This window comes from Centruroides vittatus, unplaced genomic scaffold (genome assembly GCF_030686945.1).
Source record: "Centruroides vittatus isolate TY-2023 unplaced genomic scaffold, ASM3068694v2 contig_723, whole genome shotgun sequence".
Classification (NCBI taxonomy): Eukaryota; Metazoa; Arthropoda; class Arachnida; order Scorpiones; family Buthidae; genus Centruroides; species Centruroides vittatus.
The window spans coordinates 370,603-386,483 of record NW_027122461.1 but is presented as its reverse complement, the minus strand read 5'-3'; the positions used below and the strand labels follow the sequence as shown (position 1 = coordinate 386,483).

General features: G+C 30.5%; 1 protein-coding gene across 2 annotated transcripts in view; it reads left to right on the top strand.

Moving 5' to 3' along the window:
* The window catches only part of LOC136980778 (small conductance calcium-activated potassium channel protein 1-like), a 33,104-nt gene that overhangs the window by 3,166 nt on the left and 14,057 nt on the right, over positions 1 to 15,881 (top strand). The window contains exons 1-2 of one of the 2 annotated variants that reach the window (XM_067276972.1): positions 7,885 to 7,921; positions 10,036 to 10,757. In XM_067276972.1, coding sequence (XP_067133073.1) covers positions 7,915 to 7,921; positions 10,036 to 10,757 — 729 coding nt within the window. In that variant the 5' untranslated portion in view covers positions 7,885 to 7,914. Of the gene's footprint in view, positions 1 to 7,884; positions 7,922 to 10,035; positions 10,758 to 15,881 lie in introns of those variants that run through there. The other variant, XM_067276973.1, reaches the window with a different exon arrangement.

The following is a 15,881-nucleotide window of genomic DNA, read 5'->3' as shown; positions in this document are numbered from 1 at the left end:
ATTTTTGTTTTATTTTTTGTAATTTTCCTGTAAGCGTGTTTCAGATACATTCAGAAAAAGAAGATTAGAGAATGTTTCCGAAGTAGCAACAACAATCTATCAGTTTGTACACACAAACGAAGTAGTGGCGCGTACGAAATGAAAAAACTTATGAAACGTAGACACGCCAATGAATCTGAAAATTAATCAGAGAACGAGAAACTCTATTAAAAAAGAAAAGGAGGAGGAGGAGGAATAGAGAAAAATTGAAACAATGCAGAACTCCATTACCAGTTGTATAATAAAGAAGAAATGAAAGAGAAATATAGCAAAGAGTCGTATAATTGGAAGCAGATGGAAAAAAGAAAGTGGCTTAGTGATGCGGAATGGCATCGCATGATATGGATATAAAGTTACTTTTATTACAATTTCTGAAGAGAGAATAAACAAAAGCGTGACCTTTAACCTTTACGAAACCCTCCCCCATAATTAGTTTTTCTAAATTTGCCCGATTAACACCTGTACTCCATTATTAATCTGTGGAGTCAATAATGATTCCCGGAAGGGGGAGTAAATTCTTGCGAGTGAGAGAATATGGCACACCAGTTTTATGGCACCGATAAACAGAAAATCATCCGTAAGTCATAAGCCATAAAAGGCGATCGTCTTGCCCAAATTTGGCCCACTTCTTCCAGTATTTTTTGGTATAAAAAAAAACCATTGCATCGAGAAGAAGCGCTGCAAATTGCCAGAGATTGTCTCTTGTAATTACACATAAAGCACTCGTTACTAATAATACATTGAATATTTTATAAACATCAAAGTTTAATTTAGTTCCGAATCTTCTCTCTCTTTTTTTTAGAAAATGGCGTTTACCAATTTGAAATCTTCAGTTTGTATTCATTAAGTCTTTTCGGAAACAGACGATTCATCAATCAACTACAAGAAGAAGAAGAGGAGGAGGAAGAAATAAAGAAATAAAAAAACAACACAGGGGATTTCTCTTAAGAATTGACAAATTTTCTCGATGACGTTACAAAAAAACACTTTTAGTAGCTTACCATTTCCTTTCTTTTTTTTTCCTTCTTCTTTTCCCCAATCCAATTTTATGATTTGAAACTTTCTCATTAAACTTTCCAGCAGTAATTTAATTATAATTACTCACACTAGATGGTGTTATAATTAATTAATTAGAGGGAAGAAAATAATTTCCATTAAATTTCTTTAATTTTATTATTGTTTTAATTAAAAACTTTTATATAAAATTTTATTCTTATTTTAACATATTTTTAAAACGGAAACTAAATTAATTAAAAGTAATTATACTTGACTATAAATAGCGATTTATTAATTAATATAAACGAAATTAGTTTTAATATTCAATAGATGGCAGCACGTTTAATTATTAAATAAATTATTATTAAACAGTGTCAAATTTTACGTTAAAAGATATTCAAATTTAATTTTAATTTTTTAAAAAATATTGAATTAATATTTAATATAATTTCAATATTGTAAAGTAAGTTTTCGAAACGTTAAAAAAGAAAAAAATTGAATTACAGTGACGTTTGAGTGACGTAAAAAAATCGTACGTCTCTATTGGTCACGCGAGAATTTTTAAATTTTTAAATTTGGCGTGCGATTTAAGGATTTAAACTCGACACTTTAAATCTCTAGATGGACGGATAGGTGTAATTTTTAAATTTTTTTTCTTCTTTTCAGCTTGGCATGTATATAAAATATTGCTTTAATTATAAATCACGGAGCCGTCTGTCGACCATACTGTATTTATCCTTCTCCCAATCTTTCAAAAATCCGTATTTATAAATATATAAATCATTTTTGTATAATGTTATCAAGTTCTGATGATAGTTTAAACTCCTTCTCCATCCATTTATCTTGGTCGGGATGTCTTTAACAGATACACGCTACGGAAGACGTCACACGACAGTTATTTGGCCCTTTACAAAACTTAAAATGTCACACCAAAAAGATGATAAAATGACGTCCACCTATTTTCTTTTTCTTTTTATAATTGTATTATATCAAAAATGGATTTTTGTCGTGCCATTTTTAAATATATATAAAAAGGTGAAGAACATTTTTGGATTGGCCAAAAGCCAAGTGAAGTTGCTGGCGACTAAATGCTGAAGAGGTCCTGATTTTCTTTTCCAAACTTCCGAAAAACTTTCTTTTTTAAGGAATTTTCGAACCTATTTCGTTCTAGATTCACTTGTTATATAGAGGAATAGAGTTTTTACGGTAGAAAATCCTTACATACGTATACATTTCTTTAAAATTTCAACTAGTTTTATGGTTTATAAACACGATAGAAACTTCGGATAACAATTTATCTTTTCAGAAATTGCATTCTTGCAAGTTGTGGCCCACAAAATGTAGCTCCAAACCTTGTTGATTAAACGTTATTTTTTTCAATGTTCTAGTAGGTAAGGCAGCTAAATCAGCTAAAAAATTTGGTTTTCTTAGGGTGGAAGTTGGGTAAACTCCAAAATTTCTAGTGTAACCCTATCAAAATGTTAACGTATTTCGATTCTAGCTAAAAAAGCAGCTAACTTTTAATCCTGGTTTTCTTCCTTCTATATTACATAACACTGGTTATTCCGTATACGTTTAGGCATTTTTACTCTCTTTTATATCCTCTTCGGTTGTCGAAACTGTTAATAACACTTGTTCTTTAACTTATTCCACAAAAATATAATCCAATGATGTGAGGAGGAACGAACGAGGAGGATATCGAACGAGTCCACAACGTCCAATCCATCGCTGAACAAATTGTGCATTCGAGAAAATGCGTGTTCTTCTAGAAAAATGTGAGGGTGCTCTATCATGTTGAGGGAGCATCTAAACAAAGAATGAAATTTATTCGGAGTTGCAACAACCAAAGTTATGAAAGGTTATGAGTTATGAGGATTCAAAGATTCTATGCATTTTAGCATAGAATTCAAATATTTTGACATTTTAATATGGTTTCATTAAAATTTTGCAGTATCCTACACGACAGTTCTTTAGCTGAAAAGCGCCTTTCTTAACGCGAACACCGGCAGGGTAGTGTAGAAGTCATTTAACAGTATTGTAAGTTGAATATTACTTGCGAATGTCAATAGCAAACTAAGAACAGCTTTCCTTGTACTAAACTGGTACAAAATTGTATCGATTTTGATATACAATTGGCACAATAGGATAGCAATTTGTCTCTACAACCGTTAAGTATTTAACAACTGTGTGTATAAGTAGTGTAAACAGAAACATTAATTTATCCATTTAAAAACGTATTCTAACTTCAGGTTTAAAAAAAAAATTGCTTAGAAATTACCATTTTATTTCTTGTTCTAACGTAAGAAGAGATAACAATACTAGAAACGTAACAGAATGTTCAAACAGGAGAGGAGGAAATATAAATTAAACTTTAGAGAAAGATTATTTATTAAATATCGAATGGTAAACATAAACATAAAAGTAGAATAAACAAATTCTTATTTTATGGTTTTAGTTACAAAAATTAGCATTCAGTTCGTATCTTTCGAATTTAAAAATACAAAAAGAAAAATATAAAATGTCCTTTTTCATAAGTTAATGTTTTATCTTCGATTTTCTATAAAATCTTATTTTATATTCCTCGAAATCTCTCTTTTTTAAAAGTTAAGCGAAGCTTAAAACATTAAAAGTTACGACGAAAATATTAATTCACTAATTCGAACTTTTACATTTTTTTTTTATTTTTAAAGCTGAATTTTTATATTAAAAATTGCATTTTTTGGTTTTATATAGCATTTTTCTTATATTATCGGTAATTAAAAATGTAAAATTAAGTAATTTTTATTCAATTTTTATCTTTTTTGAGACTATTTTTAAGATTGTATTAATAATTTCCTAATTTATACAGAGTATAAATATAGCTTCTTTTTTTCGGACATTTTCGCTAATAATTTATAGTAAAAATTCTAGAAAATATTTTTTCTAGAATTATATTTCTCTTTTATTTGTAAATTTCATAGAATTAATATCTAGAAAAATTTTAAAAAATTCTTTTGTTACGTAACAATTAATATTACTTTTCTTGAAGAAATTGACATATTTTGTAAGAAACACGTGTCTATATTTCTATTTCTTATTAAACTGAGTAATTTTACTTGATTATTCTAGAAAATTTACGTTTGATCAATAAAAACCTTGTATGTTATAAATATTAAAAATATAAATTTTACTATCCTAGAATCAATGAAGTTTTTAGCTTAGCTCCTTTATTCTAAGATGCAAATTTTATTGATATATAATTAATTTTTACTGTAATAATTTAATTTTTTAATTAGATATTATTAATACTTCTAACAAATAGTTTTACTTAAAGTAATAATTTTATACGAATAGTAAAAATCGTAAAATTAGCTTCCTTTTTTTGTGTATTTAATTATGGAAATTTAATTAACTGATATTTTCTAAAAATTACTTTTATACATTGAAAGGGGGAAAAAATTCCGGAAATTATGAAAATGCATTTACGTGTAACGGATCTTTTTCAGGTTGTTTGTTCCCTTCTTCCTCCTCCTTTTTCCTGTTCTTTCGTTTATATGGTGATACTTCTTAGGGTGTTGCTGGAAGCTGAAGACAATTCCCTCTGTATCCATTATAATAGTATTTACATAAATACTAAAGATTGAAAATTGGCTTTCGTCAGATCCCAAATTATAGAAATTTAATAAACTGATACTTTCTAAAGACAATGTTTACACTTTCATGAGAAAAAAAAAATTGAAAAAGTAAATCTTTTTAGGCTTTTTCTTGTACAACTCTTCCTTATTCATTTTGTTGTTGTTGTCTTTCGCTTCTACTCTTTATATAAAGATTACGCTTTGTAGGTTATTACTGGAAGTTTAATTCTCCCTGTTGTTAAGTTTCCTTCGAGTTGTCATCGCGATCGTATTTACATAAATATATAAAAAAAATTTAAATTGGCTTTCATAGTTTCCTTACTTAGAAAATGTCGGTTTATTGAATTCTTTTTTGTCAAAATGTATGCATATTTTAAAAAACTGCCAGTTTATTAAATTTTAATTACATTATATATTAGTAAAATCGATATTTTATGTGAAGAAAGTCTTTTATTTCTCTGTAATTTGAATCTGTTTATGTCTAAAGATGAATTACACTCGTTGACAAATGAAAAGTTACGTCTCCGGATAGAATTGTCCTGTTACTGCAGATCTCGGCGTACAGCTGTCTCGTAAATGACTACAGTTGTTAGTCTGCACATCAAGTAATGGCGCCAGAATTCCTTAAAATTTCTACCCCAATATCCTAATATCCTACAGAAAGGATAGCAAAGGTTCGCTGTATTCTTAATTTTCAGTACAGCTGTTTGGAAGTCTTCGAATGCTAGACATGTCTAAAAGAAGCAGTCACACATTAAACACAGCTGACGGCGTTTGGGGGAGAGAGCATCATCGGACTGAAGGAAAAAGATGGCCGTGCTGTGAAATGTTTGGGTAGGGATACCTAAGGGCACACGTACGTGGCAGGCTCTTGACGCCTTAAATAGACCGTCACAAGAGATAATGTCTGTTTAAGATAAACATGAACATGGTTAAGATGATTTAATCGTGACGAAGCAAGAACAGCGCCAATAGCGTCTCTTCCCGCCATCCAGAGACAAGTGGAAGCTCGCTATATAACGCTGTCTCTTCTCATACCATTTGCAGTGGTGCCATGACACGAAGTTCAGACTGCTACGGATTATCAGAGTATTACGTTTACCGACGAACCCCGATTCTGTTTGGAGACGAGTGATTATTTTGTTAGTGTTGAGAACCTCTGGTGAGCGCCTCAATCTTTACTGTTGAGTAGTCCGTCTGTTCCAGTGCTGACGTTTGGTCCAGGGAGCCTGGTATGATAGTCGATCACTCCTAGAGTGGTTACGAGGACAACACATCGGTACACTCAGGAAATCTTGTGACCGCGTGCGATGTCTTTCATGAGGTCTGCAAACATCCATTTCCCAGAAGATAATGCTCGACAGCACATAGCTCGGTTTCCTGTAAATGTTTTCATCACATTGTCACACTTACTTGGCTTATCCATTCTCTAGATTTGTCGACCATCGAACATAACATGAATCAGATGAAACGCTAGTATTTGCCATTTTGGAGTGTGAGTGACTAGAGGAGCGGTTACAATATCTACGGGCAAATCTGTTGCAGATATCACAAGGTACCTGTATGCTTCTATGCCCGACAGTATCCGGAGATGATGATGTCCTACAAAATACTAAATGTTTTTTTTTTTTTAAATTGTACCGTTGTTCCACAGGAAACTCTCTTTGCTTCGATATTGTAATCATTTAAGGAAGACAAATCAGGGAAAAATACGAGTAATGTCATCTTATTTAGTGCATTTGGGAGTGTTCGATGCCTGTACAGACGTTAAGCTAGTTTTCCAAATTTTGGTTCTGATTTGACGATATACGTGTATCATCTTATCTTTCTTAATTATACTTTATCTATAATGTCCCCAACACCTATTATTCCTGTCTGTACTGTTAAGTTTTTTTGCAACTGCAGCATTTCCATTCCTTCTTATTTCATTTACTCAACTTATTGAAGTTGATACCGGATTAATCTGCACGATCAAAATGGAAACATTTTTGGCACTTAGAACACTTAATTAAATCTTAAACGTGGGTAATTGTTATCGCACAATGTTCGCAGATCTCGTTCGCCATCATCGCGCAAAAAATGTTTGACGGCATTTCTTTATCAGTTATATAAGGTTAATACCCTGGAATTTGCCGGCGGGATTGCCGAGGCTCTCTGAAGGACCCGAGATCGAATTTAAGCAGTATAAAAATTCCAGGAATTTTTCGAGGATACATCGGGCCCCATCCCATACTACCCAGCCACATTGTGAGCCTGGCTAACTCATTGTTGGGCTAGAAAAGGCCCTTTTAGCGCCCGCAGAACGGAGTTTAAAAAATTGCATTAAAAATGTTTTTGAGGGGTCATATCTTATTTTGTTTTCGTTCGTTATATTGATTGTATAACAATATATTTTCGCAAAATTGTGTGTTAGCACGGTTGGTTGTAATTGAGAGTCGGAAGGCTTTTGCTACGCGCCTGCCTTTTAAATTATTTATTAAATTATATTGTATGTGTAATAACGTTGATAATAAACTTGAAACTTATTACCACGGTCGTAATGACCGTGGTAACAAGTTTCAAGTTCTCACTAATAAAGTTTCATTCGATTCCAACGCTTCCTTCTCCATGCACAACAATGGCTGCTTCTAAGTAAACCAACCAATGACATCGCCCCTTTCATATGAAACAGATTACTCCATTGGTTGCCTTACTTAGAAGCGTGTCACTTAGTCAATGAGTGTATTCTACGTTTGAATTTTTAAAATGGACTTGATGATTGAAAAATAAAATAGAATTTATAAAAATTAAGTAAACTCGACTGTATTTTTAAAAAAGAAATTAATAAAAATAAAAATTTAATTCTGTACGAAAAGTAAAAGTTTAGTAACTTTTGCTGTTTAAAAAAGAGAATAGAAGGAATTATTTTTATTAAATTTTCTACGAATTTAAGTGGAAATCTATTAAGAAAATGGACTTAATTAACAGGTTCTATTTGCTAATTAATTTAAACGCCGATGAGATTACCAAAGATTAATTAAAGCCCGAGATTAAATAAATATTAGCAAGTGATCTAATTAATATACAAACGAAGGTATTTAAGAATAAAAATGATTGAAGTGAACAAGAAGAAGAATACAGAAAAAGTTTCATGCTAATGAGGTAGAAAACAACAATTGTATTCGCTCCGATAGATGGAGCAGGTGTAGCGTAAAAGTCTGGAAAGTTGCCAATCGCGAGAGAATAAACGATGAGAACGTTACTTTCTGCACAATCAGCAGATTTTATGAAGGGTAGCGACATTAATTATGCATTTAATTTTCTTTAAATTTATTAATAATTAAAATTTATATATAAAAAGAATTAGTTTTATTAAGTGGCTTTGCTTAGTTAAACGTCACAACTGACTTTACGCCTGCAGTTAACGCACAGAAGAAAGTTTAATTAAAGCTGTAGTCGGTTATAGGGATGGAATTTTTCTTACATTTTCTATAGAAAAGTATAGAAGAAATGGCTTTATAGGCGCTAAACTGATAACGCGATCTTTATAGGTTCCTTCTATTGATCTTTAAGGAGAAAGAAGAACCCCGATATCGGATATCCACTAGACACATTTCGGTATAGATGAGAACTTTACTTCTACTTTTGCCCCGGGTCAATTTCTTATATTAAAGCTAAAATCTGGAGTAGCAAAGCGTTCAAATCTAAATTCGAAACGCCTTTTCCGCATCATGATTCCAGATTTTTTTTAAAAAAGAAATGATAAAACTTAAAGGAGGCCATACAGGTTTCGAATTCTACTGCTTCCCGAAGCCGCAAAAAACCTCGACTGTACTACAAACTCAACTGTTTCTATTAAAAATTGAGTGGGGATTTTTCTTTTCCAGACTTTTCTACACTGAATAGGAATTAAATTATTTTCTTTTTCCTCTTTATAAATCTCTTAGATTTGCATCTTACCGAAAATAAATCGCCGCGCTTATAAGTCGCTACTTATTAAATTCGGATACTCGATTTCTTACGTTTTTCTTTTTATATAAAATGGTGTTGATGGATTATTTAACTATTCAAGAATTATATTTGAAACGTTTTCTAATTTAAATTTACAGTTTAGTTTCAGTAAAAACGTCTTAAACGTCACGAACTTAGAGAGTAACGCCTCATTAATTAAGCGTTAGATAAGGTGACACTTTTAAGACACTTCAGGGGGAAAATATATATTTTTTAATATACTTTGTAATAAATTATAGTTTGTGAAATATAATTACAGAACAATTTCTTCAATAATACTTTCCTAATAGATATTAATTTACTTTGATTGGACGGAACTCTATACAAAGATGCCGTGATCCCCCCTGACGATTTTCTTTGGCTCGGTTCTCATTACAGTTAGAAATCCCCGATGACAGAGCAATAAAAATAGAAACTTCTTCCTCTATTTAGGGTCAAGTTTGTCTTTCTCTTTTCATTTATCTTTTGCCTGACCTAATATTCTTATCTCTTATTGTTTATCTATAAAATTTATCAAAAGTTAACTTTAAAGTTTTAATACTAGATGGCGTGGGGTTGTCTATTGTGATCATTTTCGCTTACGTAGGCGCTCGGAATAGTACGCATTAGAGTAATGATTCTTGGAAGAAAAAATCTGCTGCGATAATTTCAGTAGAAAAATATATTTTTGCCATTCTGTAAAACAACGGTTATGATTGGAAGGGATATTAAAAGATGTTGATACAAGAAATTCTATTCGTTAGCTTGTTTTATATCCTGTTTACGCCTTAGATTGCGCTGTTATATCTCGATTACGCGCCAGATCACATCATTTTTACACTCGTTTACGCATTAAAAAAAGTTTAGATTGTGTTTCTATACTACGTTTTTGAGTTACAAAGTATCAGATGGCGTTTTCGTACCTGTTTTACGCGTTAAAAACACGCGATTGCCATGCGTATGGTGCGAATCGACCTCGCATGCGTTGCACCTTTTTTAAAATTCGAGTATGTTCGAATGTCACGTTGATAAACAGTCGAATAAGACTTGTAAATAATTGTCTCGTAGACAAACACACTGTTGCGTGTTTCCGTTTTACATAGAAAAATAAAATGTCGTGCAACAACAATTTCCTTTTTCTGTTTCTTCCACGTGTCAATCTCCAAAGAACCCGCCCTTCAGAAGTGACATCACGCATCTCCAGATTTTTTTGTTTTTTTTTTGTGTGTATTTTTTCTTAAAGACCTCCTGCCACAAACCTATTTTATATAAAGATGTCTTGTTTCCCTTCTTGGAATTCTCCTCTATTTGTCTGTACGCGTAATAATATTAAGTTCAAATAGAGTTTAGAAGTAATAAAACTTTATTATTGATATTATTTTTGGTGTTCGTTTATTGATGCCAAGTCAATTTACAGATCTGATCGCCATGTCGGTTACGATGGTTACACCATTTGCCAGTAACCCATCCTATTGTCATCGTCATCGTCATCATCATCATTGCCCTCATATGGATCATAACTGCCCTTATATAGACAACGATAACAACGACAGCTCTTCTAACATCTCATTATCGTCTATGACCTTTCGTAAGCATTCGGCGACGACAATCAGACGGATGATGTCAGAACCGGATCGTCCATCATCGCATCAGTGTTGCCACCCCGACCACAGGTCGTGCCCCGATATACAAGAAGGAGAATCGACGCTGGTGGCTCCACCTACCGGAAGTTGTCAACTATGTAGCGGCAGTGGCAAGCGGCCGTCGCCAGAGTACAGACATGGATCGGACACGTCCAGGACCCCCTCGTACTGTGCGGAAAGCGAAGAATTTGCATCAATTGCTGCCGATTCTCTAAGGGCTAATGGTGTTATCTGCCCACTTAAACAGCTGCAGAAACCAGTTATGAACAGCGAAAACACTAGCATAGTTATGGCAAGTAACACGGAATATAATCCCGTCAACGACGAAAAGTCGAACCGTTTTCAGAAACCGGGTGTAGGTTACCGTTTAGGAAAAAGGAAAAACCTTTTCGAAAAGAGGAAGCGCATAAGTGACTATGCTCTAGTATTAGCATTATTGGGTATAATATTAATGGTGATAGAGAACGAGCTATCAGCAGCTAACCGCCAGTTTAAGGTAAGTTTTACTCTTTTGTTATTAAAAAAAAAAATAATAATAATAATTTAAATTACTGTCATGAATTAAACGACGTCCCTTATCGAAATACCTGCCATCATCACTGTATTGATAGATCAAAGGAAAACTCTACGCATGTTATTATTGATCTAAATAGCTTAATAACTGATACACCTTTATCCTTTAATAATAACAATAACAACACTAAGTTCTATACTGTGATAATAACCTTAACTTAAAAAAAAAAAAATTGCTGGATATTTTTTTTCTGTTTGCCTTTCATCTGATGAGTCTTCTTCCTGCCTGCAATTTCTTTTTTTTTTTTTTCTTTCTTTGACTTTCTTTTTTCGATTTATGTCACAGCAAAGAAACAAATCTGCAAAATCCCCACAATTGAGGTTAGATACCAGATATCAATTGGTTATAACTTTGTACGGTTTCCTTTATCGATGGATTTTAAACAGAAATTTAAAAAAAAATTAATTAATGTTAGAGATATAAAAATGCTTTCTAAATAAATTAGAATTATAGATTAAACTTTACTTTTAATTTATTAAAAAAAATCTATAAATTTAAACGATAATTAAAGCACGTAAAGTGTAGATAAATCGTAAAAAAGGTACAATCTAGAATCATAAAACTGCATAAAAAATAAAAAAAATCAAAGTTTTTAATAATATTTTCCACTAAAATCAACATAGATTCGTCGGTTTGATACGGTTTCTTTTAAAGAACTTCCAACATAAACTTTTAACGTTAAACTTCTTACAAATTTTGGCAGTCGTTTATTAATAAAAGAAATAAAAAAATAAAAATATTTGGGGAAAAAAAATAAATCGACTCTCATAAATTTCTTTTAAAGATTTAATCAAGATGCTACCTTATAAATCAAGTCAGATATTATCTGCTGTCAAACCCCTGATTAAGAAAAAAATCGAGGGGGGATATTTGACTTTTATGTGTAGTGTGAATATGAAGAGAATGTAGTTCATATCTAGTCCTATCTATTGATGGAAGACTCCTCTTCATCATTATATATTCTCCTATAGCTCTAAAGGAGAAAAATAGGTGAAAATTTCGTTCGTTCTACACGCCCCTCTTTTTTTTTTATTATTAAATTCTCGATTTACAGTAAGTATGCGATTTGGGAGCAGTTAAAGGAGGACTGGAAGGAAGGAGATAACTTAATTCGGAAATTTGAAATTTGTAATTAAAGTTATGTAGCCAGAAGGTTGATAACTTAGTTTACAGATCGGTTATAAAATTCGAGGGTAGAGATTTTGGTTTTTCTTGAAATTTCTTATGCATTTTTTTCTTCTTTTTTTCTTTAATAAAGTGACGTGAGATGCTTTGCCAATCACGGATACTGTTGATCCCTTTAATTTTATTTAGTTTGCCCTCTAGACGTGAATGGAGAGTAAATGTACTCTTTCACTATCCCTCTATAAGGTTACTTATTAATTTAGAAGGGACACTTAGCTTCGATTATTTTCTTTCTTTCTTTTAAATTATATAAAATAATTTTTAAAATTAACCAATCGTCTTCCCTATTTTAATTACAGATTTGTTATTTTCAAATTTAAAATATCCACTAAACCAATCAAATACTCGATAATTAGATTTCGAACTATCCAATTACTGCAAACCACGTTAATGACGATATTCGATTTAAAAAAAAAATTAACCAATCAGACGTTATCATTTTCAAATTTGAATCTGTTTTTAACGGTCTTTAAATTGTTTCGTATTTTTTTTCTTAATTAATTGGAATTAAAAAGTAAATAATTGAAATGTTTTATAATTTTATTAATCTTCTAAATTCTTGAAATTTTTATTGAAAGATAATTTAAATTAAAAGTTATAACGGATTCATATACGTCATTTATCTGAACAGATTTTAATGACGTTTCGGATGAGAATTACTGATCATAAATATTGATTATATCATCTTAAATTTGTTCAATTTAATGATTAAAAATTATAAAATTTGTTATAAACTCCCGACACTTTACTGGATCTAATAACTATCTATTAATAGTAAATGTAATACAGTTAGCTAACTGTATTTAGTGACTATCTTTAATATAAAGATATCTCGATATCTATATTATAGAGCTTTATATATCTATACTATCTAAGCTATCTAAACCTCTATTACATATATTTTACTCAACTTTTTGATAAGTTCCAATTGAACAAATTATTTTAGTATTAGAGAATCGAGTAATTTATGTATAAATTTACATTAATATAAATTTCTGTAGCTTAACAATTTTATTTTCTTATTAATTTATTGTGTAATAATCATCAGTAATTTTTTAAATAAACTTTTTTTACGGTAATTTTCCTTCGTTACTCGATAATTTACAAAAATGCAATTGCTTGGGTACAGGTAGAGAGGAGTATAATAATAATAACTTTCTTTTCGAATTGGTCCACCACCTTAAGAGATTTAGGGATTTCTTGCTAAGGCCCACTCGGACGTAACGAGAATAAACCCTTTACACGTTCCTTTATGACAAGTACCAAATTATTTTCGAGGTTTATTTAATTAAATCTAAAGATATTCTTTAATTATTGAACTTTAAATCGAGAATATAACTTATATTTTCGACACAGATGTTAAATTGATCATTATTATTGAACATTTTCCCATTAATTTAATGTGTGATAATCTTTACGATAATTTTTACGGTTAATTTCCCTTGTTACCCTATAATTTACAGAAAAATTTGTTTGTACGGAGGTTGGAGAGTATAATAATAATTTTCTTTCTCTTCGAGTTGGCCCGCTTCATGCTGCTATGGACCATTCAAACGTAACGAAAATGCATCCTTTATACGCTCCAGGACTAGATTTGTGCATTAGCTAAACAAGCAGCAGCTTAGGGCCTCGGGTTATCAGTCTATAGCTATAGACTGATAACCCGACCTTACATTTTTTACACGTTTCATTATTTGATACAGGGGAAGACACTGTTATTTGTTTATGCTTATAGCTACAACTAGTCCTTATATGGCAATTACAGGGTTATTTTCAGGGTTTACGCAAAGAAATTTTTCAAAGATTAAACGGTAAATTGAAAACAGTTCTTACAGTTTCGATATGGGTGCGACTTTACTTTTTATAACGCATAACAATAATTTTTTAAATTCATTTTTACGGTAAATTTTCACTGTAACCTTATAATTTATAGAGATGTAATTGCTTATATAAAAGTAAAGGAATATAATAATAATTATTTCTCTTGAAATTGGCTCGCTACTTCAGTAGACTCGAGGATTTCTTGTTATGCACCATTAGAACTTACGACAAATCCCCGAGTTTATTTTCAGGATTTATGAGAATAAATCTAAAGAAATTCTTCAATAATTAATCTTTAAATTGAAAATGAAGCATATTTATTCGATAAAGATGTTAAAAGATTTAAAATATTTGATGGGTGAACATATGGAACGTCACGTCTTCATTTGATGTGCCTCTGACGTGATATATCCTGTTTGTAGTTATCCAAATGAAGCGATATTACAGTAGTAAAACAGGGTTTAAAAATTAAATTATTTTATCAGTCAGCTATTATTAATATTCATTAGTAATTTCAATAAAATTTACTCTTGAATGCCGACAGAGATTTGAATATTCAAATTAATAATAAACGCGATCAATTGAATAAATAAATGGTTTTAAATAAGGAAAAAAACTGGAAGACATTTTTCTCATTTAAAAGAATAATAATACCAATTAAATTACTTTAACTTAATGAAGAAAAACAAGAAAATTTTATTTTATTTTTATTTTTTTAAGTGAAATTCCATTAGTTCGACTTCATTAAGGCGCTTCAATGAACAAATAAAGTTTCAAATTTGAAATTATACTTTCCTTAAAAATCGTAAAAATTTAATGTGATTTTAATCCGATTAATTAACAAACCGTAAACTTTTCGAATTTTCCCAAAGTTATCAAAATTCAATTTGAAAAGAATGAGGACGAATCAGAAGAAAGAAAAAACTCGACGTCATCACATTTGAATTTTCAAACGGCGGTCACATGACGGCGTTTAAATAGCCATAAATTCCATAAGAAGTAATTTATATTTATTTATTTATTTCCCCTTTTTAAATTAAACTTTAAAATATTCAATTTAAAATAAATTAAATTTATTTCAAAATTAGATTTAAAACTTCTCAATTGAAATAATCCGTTAAACGAAATTTTTAAATTTTTAAACAGCATCACCTGCCGGTTAAAATGGGAATACTCTTATAATCATAAATTTTTATTAATAGAATTACGCCATCCAAACTACAAATTGTTAAATTATTACAGTTTAATAATTAATTTCGTGCTTTTGTTCTAATAAAACTAAAATGTATCTGATTAAATGAAAATAATTATTTTTGTATAAATAATACAAAAAAAAAACTGCGTCGCCGTCAAGCATTTTAAATATATTTAATTAAAGCCACCTAACGGATAAAAAAGGAAAACCCCAATACCACTGGAAAATTTTATTCAAAAGTATTTAAATGTTTAACTTAATCATTTTTAAAATGTTATTTATAAATTATTATTCTATAAAAAAGTAATTAGAAAAAGAATTTTTATAAATTAATGACTGATTAAACTTATCACGAATTTCGTTTAAAAAAAAAACAATTTATAACGTGCTAATTTAAAAATACTTAATTAGCCACCTAGCGGATAAAAAAGAAAAACTACTAAAAACTACTGAAAAGTTTCAAAATTTAAATTCTCTCCTTTATTTGAATATAAAAAATTGATTTAAATTTATTTAAAATATTCGTTTTTATAAGATTTCTTTTTAAATGTGAATTTTGATTAATTAAATTTATCGCGATGCCTTTTTTCACCTTCATTTTATTGAATTTGTCTAACATCTCCGATAACAAACATTTTTGCGATTTCAATTAAATTTTTCCAATTATTCTTTACTTTTATCGAGAAATATATTCTTAGAGAATGAAAGTAGACGTTCAATCAAAGGCGGATATCATCTCTTTCTTTCAGGAAGTAATACCAACTTCATCACACTTATTTCCCGTTCGGTAGAACGCATCGCCGCCATCCAAATACTAACCTTACCCCCGGAAAAAAAGTGACAAA